Source organism: Aspergillus flavus, chromosome 2 (genome assembly GCF_009017415.1).
Source record: "Aspergillus flavus chromosome 2, complete sequence".
Classification (NCBI taxonomy): Eukaryota; Fungi; Ascomycota; class Eurotiomycetes; order Eurotiales; family Aspergillaceae; genus Aspergillus; species Aspergillus flavus.
Window position 1 is genome coordinate 3,020,210 of NC_092409.1, and position 19,933 is coordinate 3,040,142.

The window sequence follows — 19,933 nt, forward strand, 5'->3', positions numbered from 1 at the left end:
GACCCTCTTTCGGCTTCTTTTGACCCACTTTTCTATGGGTTGTCTATGGCTAATGAGAGTAATTGTGTTGGTTACCCCGTGAAGTTTGAAGAGGATCCGGTGAGATGTATAATACTAGGACTAACGTTGCAACTGTAAAAGGTATTGTCTAGCTAGCACTAAATGAAGTAATCTTTGTTGTTGAAACAATAATGAGTGACAGTATTTAACAAACATGCACAGCATGGTCGCATTTAGACAGGCAAAAGCAACAATCGTGACACGAGGTCAGAGTAGACTACACGCACTGGAAAGTACATCTACCACGACCCAACAGTTGGGGTAGTGTAACTTCCAGAAACTGTACCCCCCGAACATTGGCTTGGGACTGCGTTGGCCGTGGAAGAGCCCCAGCTAGCAGGGACAGTGCCGTTTCGTCGTCCAACAGCACTCAAGAATGCTGCATAAGACCAAGTCAGATCGGATGCCGAAACTGGGGTGCCCTGGTCCCGACTGTACTGCTCAGCCAAAGCACCGCCATCGGGAGTATACTCCTGGACAACGGAGATGAAGCCGTCTGCGTAGGTCTTGACAGCGCTCGTAAGCGACTCATAGGCTGAGGAAGACTTGGCGTAGGATCCGGTGGTGACATTGCTGGAGAGGTCCTTGAAGAAGGGAAGGGAAGTTTCAGTGACGTTCACTTGACCTTGTTTGTCCCACTGATACAAGGCGTCGTAGAGCAATTCCGCAGCGACCAGGGTGGTAAGATACCTAATATTCATTAGTTTAAGCTTTGGATATGAGACAGAGTACCAACCATGGATTGCCTCCCTGATAGGTGTCCTCTGCGTAGCGGCCCACTGCCGCGGCCTTTCCTGCTCCACGTCCATTGTTGATACCGTAGACCGACCGGAAAGAGTCAACCACAAGCTTATGGTTCGACAGGGCGCGAGAGGAGCAGGGCTGGAATGTTGTATCATCACAAGCGGCGGCTGGATCAAAAGTGTGAATGGAGCCCAAAAGAGAGTTGGTATCCAGTCCACTGCGCCCATTGGTTGGTAAGTTAGAAAGAACAGCAGACCCATTCCAGAAGTCCTGAAGATGGCAAAGGATTTGAGGCGCCACGGAGCATGCCTGGCATTCCTCTCCGAGTGCCTTTGCAAACGCATCGCCCTCCACCAAGGCTTTGTGCTGCACAGCAACAGTGAAGAAGGAGCTGCCCTGAACCTCTTCCCAAAGATCAAACCCGGTCTGGTTCCAGTATTGACCCACATAAGACAAGTCATTCTGGACAATTGGCCAGATGTTAGCTTTGACAACAGATTGTTTGTCGCTGGAAATCAGAGAGTTGCCATATGCGATCAAGGCGGAAGCACGTAAGGCTGGCCCGTCGCGCTGGGGTCGGCCCCAGGAATCGGTGAATTGAGAGATATTGACGTAAAATTTGGGTTCAGCAAGACCCGAGCCATCCGACAGGCTGCCTGATGGGTTGGAGACTGCCTGCTGCTTCGCTTGAGAGTCAACATAATTCTGGATTGTGGACTCGAGAGTCGCATCTCCCCCGATGAATTGCTCTATCACTTCTTCCATGGTGAGGCCAGCATCGCGCGTCCAGGTATAGAAGTCTATATATAGTTAGCTCTGTGGTAATATCAAGCGGTCTTGAGGGTAGGATTGTACGAACAGTCGGGATTACTCTTGGATGGGGAGGCTACAACGATACCAGCGGCAGCCCCCTCAACAAGCTTGCCATCAGCGCCGATATTATTGAGGACGCCCTGTTTGGCGATGGGTGTCTGTGTCTCAATGAAGGCGTTGAGATCCGACTGCCTCTTATGGATAGGGAAGGACGGATGCGCGACAGCGCCAGCAATGGCATTGAGGGAAAAAAGAAGGTTGTTCCGCATGATGGTGGTGACTTCCAAGAAACAAGAAATGACTGTAGCTGTTTGTTGGCTGCCTCATTCGAAGTGAGAATTTCAGGTCTCTTTATAGCGCGACCTAGACGTGACGTAGATAATTCAGTGAATCGATCCGCAACGGGCTGCATGACATTAACCAACAGGCAGCGGGCCGATCAGTCGGAGATTACTGAGACTCGCAGCAGTTTTCCGCAGGCCAAAGGCCCCATCATGAAGCAGATCCGGTATTAATTTCCGGGATGCAGCGTGGCGGATCCAATTGAAATCGATATTGCGTCGGAGCGACTAAAAGTGATCATCCCGACATCTGCCCGTGCCGCCATTCTCTTAGTTCTCACTGGTGGAAACCCCATCGGACTGAACCTTTGAGTCCTAGTCGAGTCTTAATGCTCTTAGAAGGCGGACTATTATTCTTGACTGTGTTTAGGTTAAGCCAGGATCGGGGCGGAGTGGAGTGATGTACAAACCTTCGGTTGTGATCGGGGAAGCACATCGGCCATACAACTAGGAGCATGCTTCACCCATTAACAATCTTTCCTATGCCAAGTAAAGGTCTCATCGTTTGAGATAGATGCCCCAAGTTCGGTGAATGGCCGATTCGCCGCCATTTGGCCGGACACGATAATGTCTTGAGCTCCCATTATGCATCGGCATGTGCTGCCGTTTTGTATTTGGTTAGGTTAGCTTGAGTTGAATACGGCATGCCGTAGCACTCGTACAGCTATAGCCATAAAGATCCTTGGATTATCCTCGGGTACCTGAAGTGAGATGTGGAGAAGTTGAAGAAACCAGCAAAGTTCATGACGTTATGACTTATCCATCTCTTCGACGTCATCACATGACCTCCACCACTTCGACTGGTTGTTCTTTTCCACAGGAAACCCTCGCAAGTACGACTGGTTGAATCTACTCTAAGAATGACTCTAGGAGTGAATTTAGCTAGACTGGCTTGGGAGGGTTCCATGCCAGTGCAGAATACTACCTTTTGACATGGGAGGCGTAGGACCGGATGCCCATGGACGGAGACATACTTTCCATATCGAAGTCCAATTGCAGACACTGCGTTTCTTTACTACTCAATCGTTACTACTATAGATACTCTCTGCACAGGGTGTTAGTGGCCAATGAGTGACCCACAAACTGGCTTTGATCAGCCATTCTTCATCGTTACTTGGGTTGAGACTGGCTTGGCACTAGTTCTACTTTCTGCTAGATGCTTTACATCCTGGAAGATCGTCCAATATACTGGACCTGACCTAATTCTGACGATAATCACTTTTGTATGTCCCCTTGTTAAGCAAATAACCTGACGATTGACGAGAGCCAGACCTTTGGCATTGCAAGCATGGTCATGGCCACTGTGGGAGCAGCATACGGCCTCGGAACTCCCTCAGCTACCCTGACAAACAATAACGACAAGGATGCACTGTTGTTCGGCTGGATTAATCAGTTCTTGGCTCTCATTGCTATAGGCCTTGGGAAGGTTGCCCTTGTCGCTTTCATAGACCACCTCCAAAAGCACGAAGCGAAGGCCAAGAGGGCGTTCCTTTGGTTTATTGCCGGAAGCAATTTCATCGTCAATATGACTGCGGCTATTCTAGTCTTTGTTCAATGCTCCCCTGCAAAGAAGCTATGGGATGAAAGGATACCCGGACGTTGTCCCGGGCGGAAAAGAGTTCAGACCTTCGGGTATATCCAGGGACGTGAGTAGCTTCCACAAGAAGAATGAATTTAGGGTTAATCAGCTGTTGTTCTAGCGTACTCGGCATTCTGTGATTTTGCCTTGGCGGTTTACCCCGTGCTCATATTCCGGAAAGTCCAGGCGTTCTCACTCCCAACCAAAATTGGCCTTTCTGTCCTTATGGGGCTGGGTGTAGTGTAAGAAGCCCCCAGCGATGCGACTGTGTTTATTGACTTGAAACAGGGCAGGAGCCTGTACGATAGTCAAGACAATTAACCTGAAGCTTTTGACCAAACTTGAAGATACTACATGCACGTACTCACGAGAGACTCTGACCATAGTAGCCGAGTAACTCATACTAACTGTCACTCTAGGGACATTGGCTGAATTGATTCTGTGGAACCAGTATGTATGATATATGGCCTGGTTAGTCACAACGATTGACACAATATAGGACCGAAATGTGGGTTGTCTTTATTGTCAGCTGCATGCCACCAACCACAGCCTTTTTCAGGTTTGCATACCGAGAAAGTGCTAGTAGGGTTAGCTCAATCCTCCACCGCATACGATCCGGTGATGAGGTATAAAGGTATGTGTAATGATGTGTGGTCCATTCTCATATGGCACCAACTAAGACAGTGGGCAGAAGTCAACACGATAACCTCGGCCCCGGGCGTGTCTATATTAAGATCTCAATTATAATCATAGACGCCATTGTATCAGTAATGCGTCATCGTTTCTTTCTGATCTTCCATTTGGTAACACATGTCAACTCGGCAATATCCGATGCAGCAGAGGCGATATCGGTCCAGAGAGTGGGACAATGAAACGTCATAGGTCAATGTCACGATGCATGGGCCCTTTTAGTACATCTGGGTGTTCCTTCCTGGGTCCAGAAGTCGCCCAGACACTATATGTAACAGCATGGCATGTTCAGGACGCATACCTGACCACATATTCACGCTGAGTTCATCCCGATGTGGTATATGCAGCCGGACAGCCGCCACCAATATGCTAGTGCGTAAGTGTCAGCAGCCTTCAATACCATATTGAGAAAATGAATCCTCAATTGGAGGTAATCATTGTCGTCATTCGATCATTTCAGCCTTCCACACTGGATGCTTGGGCACTGACTCTATGACAACCCAATTCCAATGTAACGAATGAGAGGATAATTACGTTGAAGACCCGATATTCAATTCCAAGTTACAGATCGGCACGCCACATTCGGCAAACGCTTCGATTGCATATCCTCCACTAATCAGCAGGCACGCCTGGTGACGAGACTTTTCTAGAATGTGACGCCGAACGGGGTCGCGTGAACACTCAAATTTTCGAATGGAAATAGAGGTGGAGGGGATAGGATGTGAAGAGCAACAGTTACTGCCCAGGGAAGAATGATACCTCTTGGCTGTAGTTATCTGTCCCGTGGTTGCATTGAATATCGCGGTCTCGGGTATATACCCCACGAATGACTGGACGACTTACCCCAGAGAGGGACAACATATGCACGACAAGCTTCGAGATCACACTCAGGACAACTGAAAAGTGTCCAATGTTTCTGGATCTTCAACGCGCTTATGCGACTGAGCTGGCAAATCGCCGGTAGCTGCGCAATTCCTGGATGTATACTCCGGAATCTAGGTTTGATCCGAACCCAATTGCGCGAGGTTGTTCCCTCCTCCGAGCCATGCGCAGAACTCACCAGACCGCGTGCATCCTGTTCTTGCCCAAGTCGGCAGCACTGTGTTACCCTTATTGGGGCTGGCTGCGGATAGCGCAGGTGATGTGCTCGAGTTGCACTGCATTTGTGCACTGGCGGGATGCGGGTTATTGGTGGTGGGTGAGGTCCATGTACTCGGGCCACTTCGGCAATGAACTTCTCGTCGGGAACTCAGGACAAACGCATTCGGATCCGGTTGGTATTCTGTGCTCGATGTGGATACAGATACATGAAGAGGCTTCGGCTGGTACTAGGCAACCAAAGCCATGCGGCATTTAAGGACGATGAGAAGATTGGTATGAGGACCGTGTACCGCATGCGTTTTGGGATGACAATATGATTAAAGACGTATCATACTCACAGACTGAGACCGATGATCTGCAGCGCTGTTGATCTTTTCCTTATACTTCACCCACTGCGAGGTCGAGTTACTCCTTTTCCACACATGTTCATTGGCTTAAGTGTGTTGCCGATACGATGTGATATGTCAACCCTAAGCCGAAGTCCCAAACATGCACCTCAACCTTAAGTCTTTCGACATAAAATGAAAGTCACACCTAATCTTCCTTGTGAAACGCTGCTTCTTCGATTTTTCTTTATACCCCGCAACGTTGAAACACTTTGAGCAACCCTTCATAGGGCGCCTACTGTGCACTAGTCACTTAGCGCCCAACATTAAATGGTTAGGCTTTCAGTGTCTATCCAACGGTCTTTCCAGTTGCAGGACAGCGGCTAATTGAAGCATATAGGATTACCCAATCTGATTTCGACTTTGCTCCTTCACCGACCTCGTTATACCGGCTGTGGCGAGCTGATGACTCGAGTAATCTCCATCCGTTGTCATCTAGAATGCGAAGGTCGCCTTACAGGGTCTTATCGACTAGTCCTGTCGGAGATTATGCCACTCTTTGTTCAAAGCCGACCATGTCTCGCTTCCGTTGCCTTCTTACCCCCCGTCTTTCAGGAAATATTCTTTATACCTTATTCAAGGTTACAGTCATTATGGTTGCATCTGTGGAGGCCTCCGTGACTTTCATGAAAAGCATATAAGAGAGGATGTGGGCATACGGAACTCTCGTCATCGTAGACTTTCTTTCTTTACCTTATCCGGCTTGACCACTATCCAGCATGAAGATCAAGCCCTTTGTTCTAGGCATAGCCTCCATGCTCAGCTCCCTGGTGGACGCACTACCGAGCGCAGGCAATGATACCAGCCAGCCACAGGCATCGGACCGAATGGTCTTTGCACATTTCATGGTAAGCCATCTCCGCATAACCAAGCACCCAACAAAAAGCCCTAACGATCAGGCAGATCGGAATCGTCAGTAACCGCAAGTCGGCTGCCGATTTCGACAGTGACATGAAACGCGCGAAAGAGCTAGGGATCGATGCCTTCGCTCTCAACATTGGTGTGGACCGTGTTGATCCCTTCACAGACACACAATTAGAGTTTGCTTACCAGTCGGCCGCGAACAATGACATGAAGGTTTTCATATCCTTCGACTTCAACTGGTGGAAGGAAGATTCGGAGGCCTCTCAAGTTGGGCAGAAGATTGCCAAGTTTGGGGGGAAGCCAGCACAGCTCATGATGGATGGCAAGATTTTCGTCTCATCTTTTGCTGGTGACCGAGTGGATGTGAACGCGATCCGTTCTGCTGCTGGCCGGCCGATCTACTGGGCTCCCAACTACCATCGACCGGAGAGTGCTGATATCTCCAAAGTTGATGCTCTGCTCAACTGGATGGCCTGGCCCAATGATGGTAATAACAAGGCACCTAAGCCAGGTCGCCTCGTGACCGTTCAGGACGGTGATAAAAAGTACATGAATGCGTTGGGAGGCAAACCCTATATCGCTCGTGAGCAACTTACTATACCCTAAGTTATACCCTCGTTAACTTCGTTGTCAGCCGTCTCTCCTTGGTTCTCCACCCACTTTGGTCCCGAAGTCCCATATAGCAAAAACTGGGTCTTCCCATCCGATAATCTCTGGTATGAGCGATGGGTTGAGATGCTGAACCTCAAGCCACGCTTCATTGAAATTGTCACTTGGAATGACTACGGCGAATCGCATTACATTGCCCCTCTGGCCTCCCCTCATACAGACGACGGATGCTCCAAATATGTCAATGACATGTAAGCTCCAGACCAGCGCCTCCTAATTACCGCTCTACTACTAACAAGTGACAGGCCACACAACGGCTGGATGGAACTAGCCCGACCCTTCATAGCCGCCTACAAAGCGGGCGCCTCATCCGTCAACGAATATATCAAAGAAGAACAATTGATCTACTGGTATCGACCCTCTCCTCGCGGCGCAAACTGCGACGCCACGGACACCTGCATGGTGCCCGCAGACAACAGCTCCGGCAATTACTTCATGGGCCGGCCCAACGGCTGGGAATCCATGGATGACGTGGTCTTCGTCGTGTCCATGTTGAAATCGCCCGCCAATATCCAGATATCCTCGGGGAACAGCCAACAAGTCTTCGAGGCCAAAGCCGGGGCCACAGCCTTCAAAGCCCCCATGGGCGTCGGGAAGCAGAGCTTCGCCGTGGTCCGCGACAACAAGATGGTCCTGGCCGGGACGAGTCCAAAGGATATCATCGAGGGATGTGTCTGCGGGATCTACAACTTCAACGCCTTCGGTAAGTCCACACATACCCTACCTTCACTTAAACACTCAGTCTTCTGACAAACAAACCCTAACTCAACTAGTCGGAATGCTCCCCCCAGAGCCCCTAGACCCCCTCCAACCAGATAGTCTCTCCCGCTTCGCCCAAGGCCTCAAAGTCCAATGCGAAGCCAAACCCTCCCTAAAACCACCACCACCTCCCCCATCAACAATCAACCCTAACCCCCCGACAAACCCACCCACAAACCCCCCTCCAACCAACAATCCTCCACCCCCTTCCACAACCCAAAACCCACCCCCCCAACCACCACCAACCAACAACCCTCCTCCCCCAAATCAACCTCCCCCAAACCAACCCCCGGGAACCGTCTGCACCGGCGGCACAGGCGAAAACAACTACAAAGGTCTCTGCCACTTCTGCTGCCACTTCGGCTACTGTCCCCCGGGACCATGCACCTGCAATGCCTACGGCGCTCCTATCCCGGCGCCGCCGAGTACAGGTCAGAGGGGTGTTCCTGCGGATGGGATGGATGATTCATATAAGGGGTTGTGTAGCTTTGCTTGTGATCATGGATATTGTTCGCAGGGGGCGTGTAAACTCGTTTGATATTGAGAAAGGTTCGGGGTTGGTTTTGGGGATTGAGTTTGATTGGCTCCGATTGAGGCTTGGTTGATGCATCATTCGTTTGGTTTGATTTCTTTATATTCTTGGACTGACGTACGGGACTGGGTTCAAAGTGTCAGCTGGATAACATTCATTTTTTGTATCTGTTCGAGAGCGCTGGAGATGCTCGGAATTCGTTGTGGTGGTTCTCGCTGGTCGTGTGCTGCGGAACGGAAATTGGAATCCAGGAGGTATGGACAGTATTTATCTACTGTTGACCTTTTTTGGTTTGTATGTAGTTTGACCTTCTTTTATAAAGTATGCTTTCTGCTATGAGTGAATGCTCATGTTTACAACATCGGCAGTGAAATTGATCTGTGATTTATACTCTCCTCGGTCAGGCATATCGAACGTAAGTATCGAGCGAACTATGGTGAATCTCATTTACCAAAGGTGCAAAGCAGAGTCGTCATCTATGGGGTATCTGTCGGTACACGCAAACCAAAATGCACGTCGAACAAATATTTATATCTGATACGGAAGTATCCTTAGATATGCCAGGCCTGTGAGCGGCACTCTAGTACGGCAAGAGAGGCCTCCCAATTTTTATCCAAACAGAACCGATGCCTAAGATGTGGTTTTGTCATCCACCTTCTCCCATTCACTATCTGTGCTCACATAGCCGGAGCTCTCTCCGCTCATGCTCAGCCGTTTCCGAATCCCTCCTTGCTGCTCCGGCGGTTGAAGAGTAGCCGTCGTAGTGGCGGCGGCAGTGGTGGACGGCGGAGCGGCAGCGGACACCGCAGAGATTTTACGCTCCATCAGACTCTCGGTCTCGGTGTCACTTTCTGTGCTGTCCAGAGCTCCCGGTGTTTTCCGACTAGCTTCCGATTTCCTCTTGTCATCGTCGTCTTCCTCTGTGAGCAGTTCCTTCGACTCCGTCTTCTCCTTCTCAGCTTCTTGTGCCTGCACCGCTGCCAATTCCTGAGCAAACCAGTTGATCGACCACCATAGTGACGCGGAGAGGACGGAGAGAACGATGAAGTGGATGCTGTAGGTCGCGAGGAGGAGCAGGAAGAGGACCAGTTGGAGTGCGGCGAAAGTGGCGTTAGCAGCGACGAGCAAGGTGGGAGTGGGACCCGGGGTAAAGACGCTAGCCCAAAGATCCTCCACAAATGAGCCCATAATTCCTGATTATGCTTCGGGCCGGGTTACTGGCGGGGAAAAGGCAAGGGAGACGGATTCCGTGTCTGAGACAGGGGTTTGCAACTTTGCACTGTGAAATGACGTTGAGCCGGAAAATGGTATCCGTGGGAGGAGTTTCGACTGCGCTACTGCACGACTGTCAGTGATGCAAACGCAAACGCGGTCGGGTCGGCATGCCATCTGCCAAGCTGTACGGGTTCAACAGACCAGGTTTTCAAGTCGGACGCACTGAATCAAGGCACCGTCTGGGTTTGGTGAGAGGGACGACGTTCAGGACGCTTGTGTCTCCGAAAAGTCGGCGGGTAACCGAAGCTGAGCGGTCGGCCTTTGAAATGCGAGATGTGGAGAAGGTCGAGTCCGGAAAACTGGAGCCAGCCCCAAGTTTGTCCAGGGGGAGCTAGGCACGAGTTAAAAATCAGTGGTCCTTCCCCGTGGGGATTAATCACTAGAGGGTGGAGGAGTGAAGACGTTGGAGTAAAATCGCGTATGGATTAATTTATTGTTGGCGATGTTGATGGTTTTGTAAGGGAAAAGAAAAAAAGGAAAAGAAGAAAAAAGGCACGTCATACAACAGAGGGGCAGAACAACATATCAACCTCAGGCAGTCAGGCCGTTAGGTAGGATGATCGGACGCTATTCCACGTCCGGTCACCTTCAGGCATCACCCGTGATCGATTTGATACTAAACATCGACAAATCTCATGATAAGGCCAAATGATTCGATTCTCCTCGTTCGGGCACCCAAGCTATTGATTCGTGTTTCTAGCTCTTTGGCGGTAGTTTCAATTTTCGGCTACCTTGAAGAGTAGTTCGGGAATTCTCGGTTCCCTAATCTCCCTATACTGACAGACTCCTGTTCTGGTACCTCAGCCTAGAATAAATCAACCTTTGCCCTAAGTACGCCGTGTTACCATCCATAGTCAAAGGGCGTATACGGACAACGTCCGGTCGGCTTTCGAAATGCCCTCGTTCAGTTGCCGTCTCTCGATGCAACTCTAAACACGATCACCCGCCAATCCTTTCCCCCGCAACCCCGTAGTAAGCCTCTGCATGATTTGATAAGATCCCGAGGTCTACATTGGTGACCCCCACGACAGGGACGATCGGACCCATGGCTCTCTCCTCCTTGCCGTGAATGATGACATCTTGAACAAACTTGGCAACTCCTATACGCTGCGTGTCCTCGTCTTTGGTTTCACTAGCTGCGGGGGGATCCATGTCGGCGCATATTCCACGTTTGCGGTGGAGGAGGGCATTCTGGACATGCTCGCGGAAGATTCCTTTCGCGGTGCTCGTGATTTGCGGTTTACCTAAACCGGTTGAACGCGGTCTTCGGCACGTGCCCGCGTGGTATCACGGGACGGTCGTATCAAGGACAAGGGTTAGACAGCATATTCGAACACGACTTTTACCCTACACGAACTGACTTAGAGCTTTCCATCACGTATCAATGTTCGAGAGTATACTAGATGTTTGATTCTAGGGCCAACAGTGGCCTTCTATCCTCTTCTACCACCATATCTGCCCATTCCACCAACTGGGTCTGAATTTCTAGTGGTTTCCAACCATGCAGGCCCACTATCAAAGTCTCCCCAAAGCTACCCGGGAACTTTCTAAATGTAGTTTAGCCTAAGTCTGTCTAGGCTCTCCAATCGACGGCCCACTCTCGTAACTGCTTCCTATTCGGCCATTCGGCGGATCGTCCTTCAATCCAGACAGCTAAGACGGGGTAGGGTTATTTTCTTCTTTGCTTTTCTGTCTCATGGATCTGGAAGCTATCCGGCCGTCCTGCGAATCAGCACTGCAGCTCGGCCTTTGGCTTTTTCTAATCTTTGGTTGGCTCTTTGATTTTCAAGTAATTAGTATGGGTGGGCAACCCCTACCATGTCATCTATATAAATCGTACGGTAGCTCCTGAATTTCCCGCCCTCTCTTGTGTTACAGTAGAGTGAATTGTACACTTCACCGGGTTAAACCCTGCCATTGCCTACCAATACTTCTATACCCTCATTCTACTCCTACCTCCCTCTCCTATAGCCAGTAGGCATGGCGTCCGAGGAACAAGTACAGACGAAGGACACCCTCGATGGGAAATCCGATATCCAGGGATTCTCTCACCATGCAGAGGATATCTTGAATGATAGGGAGCCCTATGGCCCACCGGGCCTTGCGGGTCTAGTTGCCAACCCATTTGTCTTGATGTGTGCTGCCTGTTCCACTCTCGGAGGTCTGTTGTTCGGTTATGATCAAGGTGTCGTATCGGTCATCCTAGTTATGGACCAATTCCTAGAGCGGTTTCCTGAAGTGTCTCCTGACTCGTCGGGTTCGGGTTTCTGGAAGGGTTTGATGACAGCAATGATCGAGTTGGGTGCCTTGTTGGGAGCTTTGAATCAGGGTTGGATCGCCGATAAGATCTCCAGACGTTACTCTATCATTGTTGCGGTGATTATCTTTACCATTGGCTCTGCCCTCCAAACCGGTGCAGTCGACTACGCGATGTTGACGGTGGCTCGGTTGATCGGAGGTGTCGGCATCGGTATGCTGTCGATGGTTGCACCATTGTACATTTCTGAAATCAGTATGTCCAAGCCATAATGCTAATTCAAAAGAGTGTGGTGCTAATATATACTCATTCCAGGTCCTCCCGAGTGTCGAGGTACTCTCTTGGTGCTGGAAGAATTCTGTATCGTCCTTGGAATCGTGATCGCTTACTGGATCACCTATGGTACCAGATTTATGGCTGGAGAGTGGTCCTGGAGACTTCCCTTCCTGCTGCAAATGGTTCCCGGCTTTGTTCTCATCGGAGGAGTTGCGATTCTCCCCTTCTCCCCCAGATGGCTAGCCTCTAAGGACCGGTATGAGGAAGCGCTCCAAAGTCTCTCTAAATTGCGGCGACTACCTACTACCGACAAGCGTGTCCGCCAGGAATTCCTGGATATCCAAGCAGAAGTTCGCTTCCACCAAGAAATGAACGCCGAAAAGCACCCTAATCTCCAGGGTGGCGGACTCAAGGATGCTTTCCTTCTCGAGATGGCCTCTTGGGCGGATTGTTTCAAGCCCGGATGCTGGAAGAGAACTCATATTGGTGTTGGACTCATGTTTTTCCAACAGGTCAGTACCAAATCCCCACTACTCTTGACCTTCATGACTAACTTTTAACTTGTAGTTTGTCGGTATTAACGCGTTGATTTACTACTCTCCCACTCTATTCGAAACCATGGGCTTGGACTACGACATGCAGCTCTTAATGTCCGGAATCCTCAACGTCACACAACTAGTCGGAGTTATCACAACCATCTGGACAATGGACAGCTTGGGCCGACGATCCCTACTTCTCTCTGGCGCATTGTTAATGACTATCAGCCATGTAATCATCGCAGTCCTCGTCGGTCTATACTCGGACAACTGGCCCGCACACCGGCCACAGGGCTGGGCTTCCGTCGCTTTGCTATTGGTGTATATGATTGCGTTCGGCGCCAGCTGGGGCCCAGTAGGCTGGGCCATGCCTTCTGGTAAGTCTACTTCATTTTCTTTTCCAGGTCTAAAAGAAACCATCTTCTAACCGATTCACAGAGGTGTTCCCATCATCCCTTCGTGCAAAGGGTGTCGCGCTCTCAACGTGCTCCAACTGGCTCAACAACTTCATCATCGTGAGTATCCCCCACTAAACCCAATCTCAGATAAAATACTAACATGGAATGATATCCAGGGCCTCATCACCCCACCCCTAGTCCAAAACACCGGATTCGGCGCCTACACCTTCTTCGCAGTATTCTGTCTCCTAGCATTCGTCTGGACATTCTTCTTCGTCCCTGAAACCAAGGGCCGGACGCTCGAGCAGATGGACCATGTGTTCAAGGATAATTCAAGCGAAGCCGAAGAGGCTCGTCGTCATGCTATTGAGGTGGAGCTTCTTCGAGCCGAGGCGGAGAGATACGCGATGGAGGCTTGAGCTTGAGATTTAGTCTTAAGACTCGACTTTTGAGTCCTGTGTTGTTGGTCTCTCTGCTCGGTGGTGACTTTGGCTTGTTGGGTCCCAGGTGGGCTCGTTTCGATTCGTATTATTGTATATCAGATGTTTTGTAGATAGGTTTTAACGAGATTATGATTTATGGACTTTTGGGTTTGTGGTAATGAGTTTTGCTAGGAGTGGATTCTGTTCTGTAGTGGGATATGTATTTGTATTGACGGTTGAGAATCTATGCCCATGATAACTCCCAAATTTGGGGATGCTTGTACAATGACCTATTTTGTTATCCACGACATAAAATAAAACTAGAAGAATAAATGACTCTTGGAACTGCATGGTCAAGTCATTGTCACAGTCGAGATAATTTCATCCTGACTATTTGCAAAAATTGATTAGTGTTGGTACTGACGCTATCATCGCAAAAATATATATCGAGGGAAATATGAAGCTTAACGGCAATGACCCCGTCTTGGCACAGGATGAGTATTTCCCGCGGCACATACAGTATACACATAATCCATTAAAGTGAAAGAAGTTATAGTCTCAGGATTCCACTATAATACTCTGAATTATAAAACTCAATTGTTCCTTAAACTAAATGCTTCTATTCCACAGACAGTACGTAGCAGCATACCTCTTTCCTAAACAAGTCTAGTCTATCTTCTTATCGATAAGCAACACCCGCTGAGTCATCAACGCGTGAGTAGGCGCGAAAAGCAGCAAATCGATCACAAAACAAGCCCATTAATCTCCAAACAACCGCAATGCCTTAAAAAGTGAGGGGCGACATGGCCACTACAGAACCCAACCGGCGACGTATATTCGCGTCCGTCTTCCCACCCGTTCAGCTCGACGGTCCGAAGCCTAAAACCAAGTCCCGAGACCCGGAGCAAGCGACGTGGGATCGGGCATGGCTGGCAGCGACGAAGTTCTTATCGATTCCGGACCAGGGGTTTCGCGGTATTGAGAATTATGTGCCCAAGGCGCCGGGGAGGGAGGTGAATGATGCGTTGGCGTATTTGGCGGCCGATAAGGGGGTTATGGATCGAGAGGAGTGGAGTATATTTGAGTGGTATGGGAGTGAGATGCGGAGGCACTTTTATAGGAATTTTAAGGTTGCGCTTGTGAAGGTGGGTATTTCCTTATATGTGTGTGGGTTGGTAATTTTGCTAAGAGGGTGTGTTGTATGTAGCTTCTGGACCAGCCGAATGGGTTACGGAAAATCGTTTATTGCTTGCAGTTGATACGGAAGATTTACTTTGCGCCTTTGATGGAGTATCTCCTCCCGTTGCTGGGCGCTGTGGAGCAGGAGAAGGTGTTTGTCCAGCGGAGGCGCGGCTTTCATTTGATGGTTGCTTATACTCTACCTTGGCAGCATGTCTCGCCATTGCTTACGAGAGAAATGATGACACATGCTGTTACGATACTGGGAATTGATACGTTGGAGGATGACACTGTTGAAGATGATGAGGATAGCATGGAAGTGGACCGACGGTACTCCGTTTCATACCGAGATTGGCGGGACGAGCCCTCTGCAGAGGTTCGGGTGCAGATGATGACCGAAGGCGAGGATACGCGCGTTACGGCTGCCCGTGAACGATTATTGTCACTCTTTAACGACCTCGAGCTTGTTGGACTGGGTGGTGTCAGGGCTCAGAAAGTCTTTGCTAGCGTGATGAATACCATGATGACGGAGTTCATCAGGGCAGCGTATTCAGGGCAGTGGGAGGGGCCATCGAAGGTCTCACAACACCTTCGACACTGGATAGAGAATGTTTACGCTCGACTGGCTGTGCAGGTCTTGGCCATCATCAATGTCCCCGAGTCTGGAACCAAAGAGAGTGACCGTCTGGACGTGAAACTCAGCGACGTGGAAAAATGGCAGGAAATTGGCCTTTCTCGGCTTGGGGCACTTCGAACCGGGGAACTATTTGATATCATAGTCGAGTGGCCGGCGAGTAGTGGGGCGATTGAGGATTTGCGTCATTTCACGGCATACCCAGCAGGACGATTCCAGGTGACGCACTCATTCTCCGCTGTGTTGGACCATCGTCTTTTGCATCCGGGCGCTTCAACTGTGGAGATATTGCAGATCTATATATCGATCATCCGCGCGTTTAACCTGTTAGACCCAAAGGGTGTTCTTCTGGATCGAATTGCTCGGCCCATCCGCAGGTACCTTCGAGATCGGCCTGATACCGTGAAGGTTATTGTCGGGGGTCTTATGGCCGACCCAGCCGATGCTCGTGATCAGACTAGTTCTGGAGACACATTGGTTGAACTATCTGCAGAATTGACCAAGGCACACCAGAATTCTCTGAGGAGCGACAGAGGAGAGCTGGATTGGGATGACATGAATTGGATGCCTGATCCGATTGACGCAGCGCCCGACTACCGCAAGTCGAAGACCTCGGACGTCATTGGTAGCTTAATCAGCTTGTTCGATTCGAAGGAGGCCTTTGTGAAAGAAATGCAGAGAATGCTTGCAGACCGGCTGCTCCAAAAGCGAACAGACTTTGATCAGGAGATGTCGGTGCTGGAACTTCTCAAGTTGCGCTTCGGTGATAATGCTTTGCAGGCTTGCGAGGTCATGATGCGTGATATCTTCGATTCGCGGCGGGTCGATGCGGTTGTAAGAAATGACCAAGACCTGACCAGGAAACCCGCCGTTTCTACGTCTAGCTCGGACGACGAAGACATCCCAGAGCTGCATGCCAAGATCTTGTCCCACTTTTTCTGGCCTGAGATCCAAGAGCAGGATTTCAACGTACCCGAGGAGATTTTGGAATTGCAGCAGCGTTATGCAGCAGGATTTGCGTCGCTCAAACAGTCCCGTAAGCTCACCTGGCTGAATGGTTTGGGACAAGTCACAGTCGAGCTGGATCTGGAGGACCGTGTGTTTGTGGACGAAGTGTCTACTTGGCAGGCGACCGTCATCTATGCATTCGACTCGCCGTCCGATGATGCAGTGAGCAAAACCGCCAATGAATTAGCGGAGGAATTGGACATGTCGGTGGCTTTGGTGCGCAGCGCATGTTTGTTCTGGGTCAGCAAACGTATCCTGGCCGAGGTGCAGCGGGATACCTTCCGTGTGCTGGAGGTTCTACCGAATGAGGAGGACGAGGCTGTCGGAGGTACTGGCGTATCAGGCACGGACGATAATGCAGGCGATGCATCGGCGGACACAGCAGCAGCAGCCGAAGCGGCGGCGGCGGCAGCAGCGAAGGAATCCGCAGAGGCGGCGGCGATGGAGAAGATGAACCTGTACTGGCAGTTTATCATGGGAATGTTGACCAACCAAGGCGCAATGCCGCTGCAACGCATTGTGATGATGTTGAAGATCGCCGTTCCGGGCGGATTTCCGTTCAGCAACGAAGAACTGCGGGAGTTTCTGGCGGGGATGGTGGCCAAGGGAAAGCTCGAGATCGTCAGCGGAGGCAACTACAAGATCGTCCAATAATTCGACCGCCTACGACTTATGACTAATGATGTATAGATTAATGGTCGTTACTAATTAAACATGGTATTGAGCTAAACAAATCGCAAGGCTAAAGCGTACAGACATTACGTTAAAACAAGACACATCAACATCATTGGCATGTAACCCAAGGACGGAATTACTCCGCATCCAACGGGGCTACTGGGGCCTGATCGTCGACCTGAATGCCACCCCTCTTCTTCTCGTTACTATCCCAGAAGGGCAGCTTCCAGCCACCTTCGTGCTCGGGCGTCGCCAACCACAGACGCATCAGATGTCTGCGAGGGGTTGGGGGCGCATGATCAGTGTACGCGGTGCGTGCGTGCAGAACATGCGAGTTGGACAGGAATTGGATGTCGCCGACCTCCAGGATCATGTGCAGTGACAAGCGGTTACAGGTTGCCTCGAGGACTTCCAGGGCCTCGACCTGGGCGGCGGAGAGAGGAGGAACGATGCCTGCTTCGGAGAAGCGGGAGAGAGAGCGGACGTAGTATGGATCCCACCTGCGCCCGTTAGCATAACTTATATCGAGAGAGGGAGAAAGGGAAAGCATACTTGGTGTAAACCCGGGGGTTTTCGCCCCGTTCAAGGTACATCACGCTGGTGCGAATGTACTCCTCCTGTCCCTTGCTAGTCTCACCCTTGCGGTCGAAGTACCAGATGGGCTCCGTGAGAGTTTTGAGGACGTCCGGACGCTCCTTGGCGAGCGTGTTGTACACATGGTGGGAAGAAACGATGTCGGACTCGCCTCCTTCAAGCGCACGAGCAATGCACAGCAGACCGACGATATCCGAGTCGTCAGCGTGGAAGAATTGTCTGCTCTCTGTTAGCACCACTATCTCTACTAGCATACTGAAATTTAAAATACCTGGCGTTAGTCCGGTAGATGCGCACGGAGTCAATCTGAGTCGGATCCTCACCCAGATCCTTCACATGACCCAAGACATGGCCACGGCTGTTCTGACTGACAAAGTAACCCAGGTACGTGCCCAGACCCATGTATGCAACTGCAGACTTGTGGTTACCCCATTCCTGGACGGGGAAACCCTTGAAGAGAATAAAGCCCTTGCCATCGATGAGGTCTGCACGCAGTTCGGCGAGGCGCTTGGAGAGGTTGGGAAGGGGGAAGTTGCTCTATACACTATCAGCCGACGTACTATAGCGTGTATGGCATCTCCAAACCCACCTTAGAAATACCAGTCAAGGGAATCTTGTTCGCCAGGAATTGATCTGCGGTCGCACTCAATTCCGCGATCTCCTCAGCTGTAAACTGATGAGTCCACTTCTCCGGAGCATCGCGATACTCCTCGGCCTTCCAAACGGTCGGACCGGAGATTTCCTTAGGGAACTGCTCGAAGGACTTGATATGATCGTACAGCGGCGCATGCTGCCCAGTGGTCTTTAGTCCATCAGGAAAGACATCAAGAGGAATAGCAACAGGAGCTTGCGCAAGGGCAGCCATATCCGACTTTGTATACTCAATTGAATCGCAGAAAAACAGTATATAATAAAAAAAGATACTCCCAAACCTGGAATGCAATAAATAAATCCTCAATTGACAAAAAAGTAAACCCTATACACAACAAACCACCACCCCCTTTTATACCTTCCCCCCTCAACCCCTCCATTCAAATACCTACCCCTCCTCCAAGATAATCTCGCATACAAGGTTTCCCGATAAGTAACCTTTCCATGAAGAATCCGACCATGCAAGAGGTGGATCACATGGCGTGCTGGACAGGTTGAAACCTCCTATAGGGCGTTGGCGCCGACAAACAAGTGCCGTGATTGGGGAGCGGATGGCGCAATCCATGGCCGCAGATGTTGTGATGCGGATCTTCTGCTTGGCTGTCGGGAATTCGGCTCAGGTCCAGGTACGTCAGCTAGGGAGTATACCTAGTCTGGTTTTTGAGTTGGGATGTTCTTCGGGGTTTGATTTGTTGGGTTTGAACTTTGGGGTTGCATTCGGTGTTTTGGGGTTGGGGTTTTGTTTGGACCTTTCAGGGTGGTTGTTGTTCTAGGTCTTGTGGGGTTGGGATGGATGGGATTGTGAATGTGTTTTTCTGGTTTTATCTTTTCTTTGTCTTTGTATTTTGTTTCTGTTATTAATCCTGATTTTTAATAGGACTGGGATTATACATAGATTGACTTTTAATAGGCCAATATGTGTGGTGATTCACTGTGGGACACTACTAATAATGCTGACGATCAATATGGTACAAGAGGTACTACTCTCCAAGTGTACCAAGGGACTATATAGGCTAGAAGGAAGATGGAATGGATTTGGAAGATTTATAGCTTCTGTCTAGCCTTGGGGATATTAATAGTATTTTCTTTTGGCATACCCGTACTTTCTTTGAACCTAAGATAGATGTACCTCTACATGATTGCTAGAGATGTGAACACTAAAGCCCTAACCTACGGTAGACTCCAGAGCAAACCCCCCCATATAAATTTATGTAATGTAATCTATCTTCGATTATTTATCTATAACGCAGCGAAATAGAAAAGCATCTGATCTCATCTCTTTGGAACGTGTATAGAATCATTTGAGAAGCCCTTTTGATCAACTCTCACTGTCCTTGCCTTTAATTGCTTCGCATACATTAATGAAGATAGTTTCATGATCTATTATGCACCATCTTCAAGTACTTTCTGATCTTGCAGGTAGCCAACTGGGCATCTCTAGCCTCGCTATGTTTACATCCTGCTGTTTCTTCTTTGCAGTCTGATAGAAC

General features: G+C 49.8%; 9 protein-coding genes across 9 annotated transcripts; 4 read left to right on the forward strand and 5 right to left on the reverse strand.

Moving 5' to 3' along the window:
* Positions 1-299: 299 nt before the first annotated feature.
* F9C07_2870 (putative glucoamylase precursor) lies at positions 300-1,886 on the reverse strand (the record flags this gene model as incomplete). The annotated part of the gene is made up of 3 exons (XM_041289705.1): positions 300-750; positions 797-1,604; positions 1,664-1,886. 3 exons carry the CDS (start codon positions 1,884-1,886, stop codon positions 300-302), a joined length of 1,482 nt encoding a protein of 493 aa, XP_041142787.1.
* Positions 1,887-2,807: 921 nt separating this feature from the next.
* F9C07_2869 (uncharacterized protein) lies at positions 2,808-4,169 on the forward strand (the record flags this gene model as incomplete). Its single annotated transcript, XM_071511027.1, has 5 exons — positions 2,808-3,181; positions 3,229-3,604; positions 3,659-3,772; positions 3,957-3,987; positions 4,037-4,169. Exons 1-5 carry the CDS (start codon positions 3,026-3,028, stop codon positions 4,167-4,169), a joined length of 810 nt encoding a protein of 269 aa, XP_071363794.1. The 5' UTR covers positions 2,808-3,025.
* Positions 4,170-4,445: 276 nt separating this feature from the next.
* F9C07_2868 (uncharacterized protein) lies at positions 4,446-5,390 on the reverse strand (the record flags this gene model as incomplete). Its single annotated transcript, XM_071511026.1, has 4 exons — positions 4,446-4,596; positions 4,762-4,993; positions 5,071-5,202; positions 5,288-5,390. The coding sequence occupies 4 exons, from the start codon at positions 5,388-5,390 to the stop codon at positions 4,446-4,448; spliced, it is 618 nt and encodes a 205-aa protein (XP_071363795.1).
* A 1,043-nt stretch (positions 5,391-6,433) lies between these two features.
* F9C07_2867 (putative glucan endo-1,3-alpha-glucosidase agn1 precursor) lies at positions 6,434-8,544 on the forward strand (the record flags this gene model as incomplete). Its single annotated transcript, XM_041289693.1, has 5 exons — positions 6,434-6,562; positions 6,618-7,161; positions 7,213-7,438; positions 7,493-7,950; positions 8,021-8,544. The coding sequence occupies 5 exons, from the start codon at positions 6,434-6,436 to the stop codon at positions 8,542-8,544; spliced, it is 1,881 nt and encodes a 626-aa protein (XP_041142789.1).
* Positions 8,545-9,168: 624 nt separating this feature from the next.
* On the reverse strand, positions 9,169-9,726 carry F9C07_2866 (putative ER membrane protein; the record flags this gene model as incomplete). The annotated part of the gene is made up of 1 exon (XM_041284723.1): positions 9,169-9,726. One exon carries the CDS (start codon positions 9,724-9,726, stop codon positions 9,169-9,171), a length of 558 nt encoding a protein of 185 aa, XP_041142790.1.
* Positions 9,727-10,752: 1,026 nt separating this feature from the next.
* F9C07_2865 (uncharacterized protein) lies at positions 10,753-10,965 on the reverse strand (the record flags this gene model as incomplete). Its single annotated transcript, XM_071511025.1, has 1 exon — positions 10,753-10,965. The coding sequence occupies one exon, from the start codon at positions 10,963-10,965 to the stop codon at positions 10,753-10,755; it is 213 nt and encodes a 70-aa protein (XP_071363796.1).
* Positions 10,966-11,657: 692 nt separating this feature from the next.
* F9C07_2277503 (general substrate transporter) lies at positions 11,658-14,209 on the forward strand. The gene is made up of 5 exons (XM_041289694.2): positions 11,658-12,325; positions 12,386-12,858; positions 12,914-13,259; positions 13,321-13,397; positions 13,457-14,209. Exons 1-5 carry the CDS (start codon positions 11,794-11,796, stop codon positions 13,697-13,699), a joined length of 1,671 nt encoding a protein of 556 aa, XP_041142791.1. The 5' UTR covers positions 11,658-11,793; the 3' UTR covers positions 13,700-14,209.
* Positions 14,210-14,242: 33 nt separating this feature from the next.
* On the forward strand, positions 14,243-18,813 carry F9C07_2129027 (anaphase-promoting complex, subunit 2). The gene is made up of 5 exons (XM_071509104.1): positions 14,243-14,845; positions 14,908-17,698; positions 17,751-18,011; positions 18,064-18,329; positions 18,382-18,813. The coding sequence occupies exons 1-2, from the start codon at positions 14,506-14,508 to the stop codon at positions 17,175-17,177; spliced, it is 2,610 nt and encodes an 869-aa protein (XP_071363797.1). The 5' UTR covers positions 14,243-14,505; the 3' UTR covers positions 17,178-17,698; positions 17,751-18,011; positions 18,064-18,329; positions 18,382-18,813.
* On the reverse strand, positions 17,335-18,657 carry F9C07_2862 (uncharacterized protein; the record flags this gene model as incomplete). The annotated part of the gene is made up of 4 exons (XM_041289706.1): positions 17,335-17,698; positions 17,751-18,011; positions 18,064-18,329; positions 18,382-18,657. The coding sequence occupies 4 exons, from the start codon at positions 18,655-18,657 to the stop codon at positions 17,335-17,337; spliced, it is 1,167 nt and encodes a 388-aa protein (XP_041142793.1).
* Positions 18,814-19,933: the final 1,120 nt, after the last annotated feature.

What these genes read in the sequence shown, in the direction of transcription:
- F9C07_2129027 (XM_071509104.1), top strand. Translation starts at nt 14,506, where the DNA reads ATGGCCACTACAGAACCCAACCGGCGACGTATATTCGCGTCCGTCTTC. An exon ending in TTTTAAGGTTGCGCTTGTGA is followed by an intron (nt 14,846 to 14,907) that starts AGGTGGGTATTT and finishes TGTGTTGTATGT; the next exon opens with AGCTTCTGGACCAGCCGAAT.
- F9C07_2277503 (XM_041289694.2), top strand. Translation starts at nt 11,794, where the DNA reads ATGGCGTCCGAGGAACAAGTACAGACGAAGGACACCCTCGATGGGAAA. An exon ending in ATTGTACATTTCTGAAATCA is followed by an intron (nt 12,326 to 12,385) that starts GTATGTCCAAGC and finishes TACTCATTCCAG; the next exon opens with GTCCTCCCGAGTGTCGAGGT. An exon ending in GGCTCAACAACTTCATCATC is followed by an intron (nt 13,398 to 13,456) that starts GTGAGTATCCCC and finishes AATGATATCCAG; the next exon opens with GGCCTCATCACCCCACCCCT.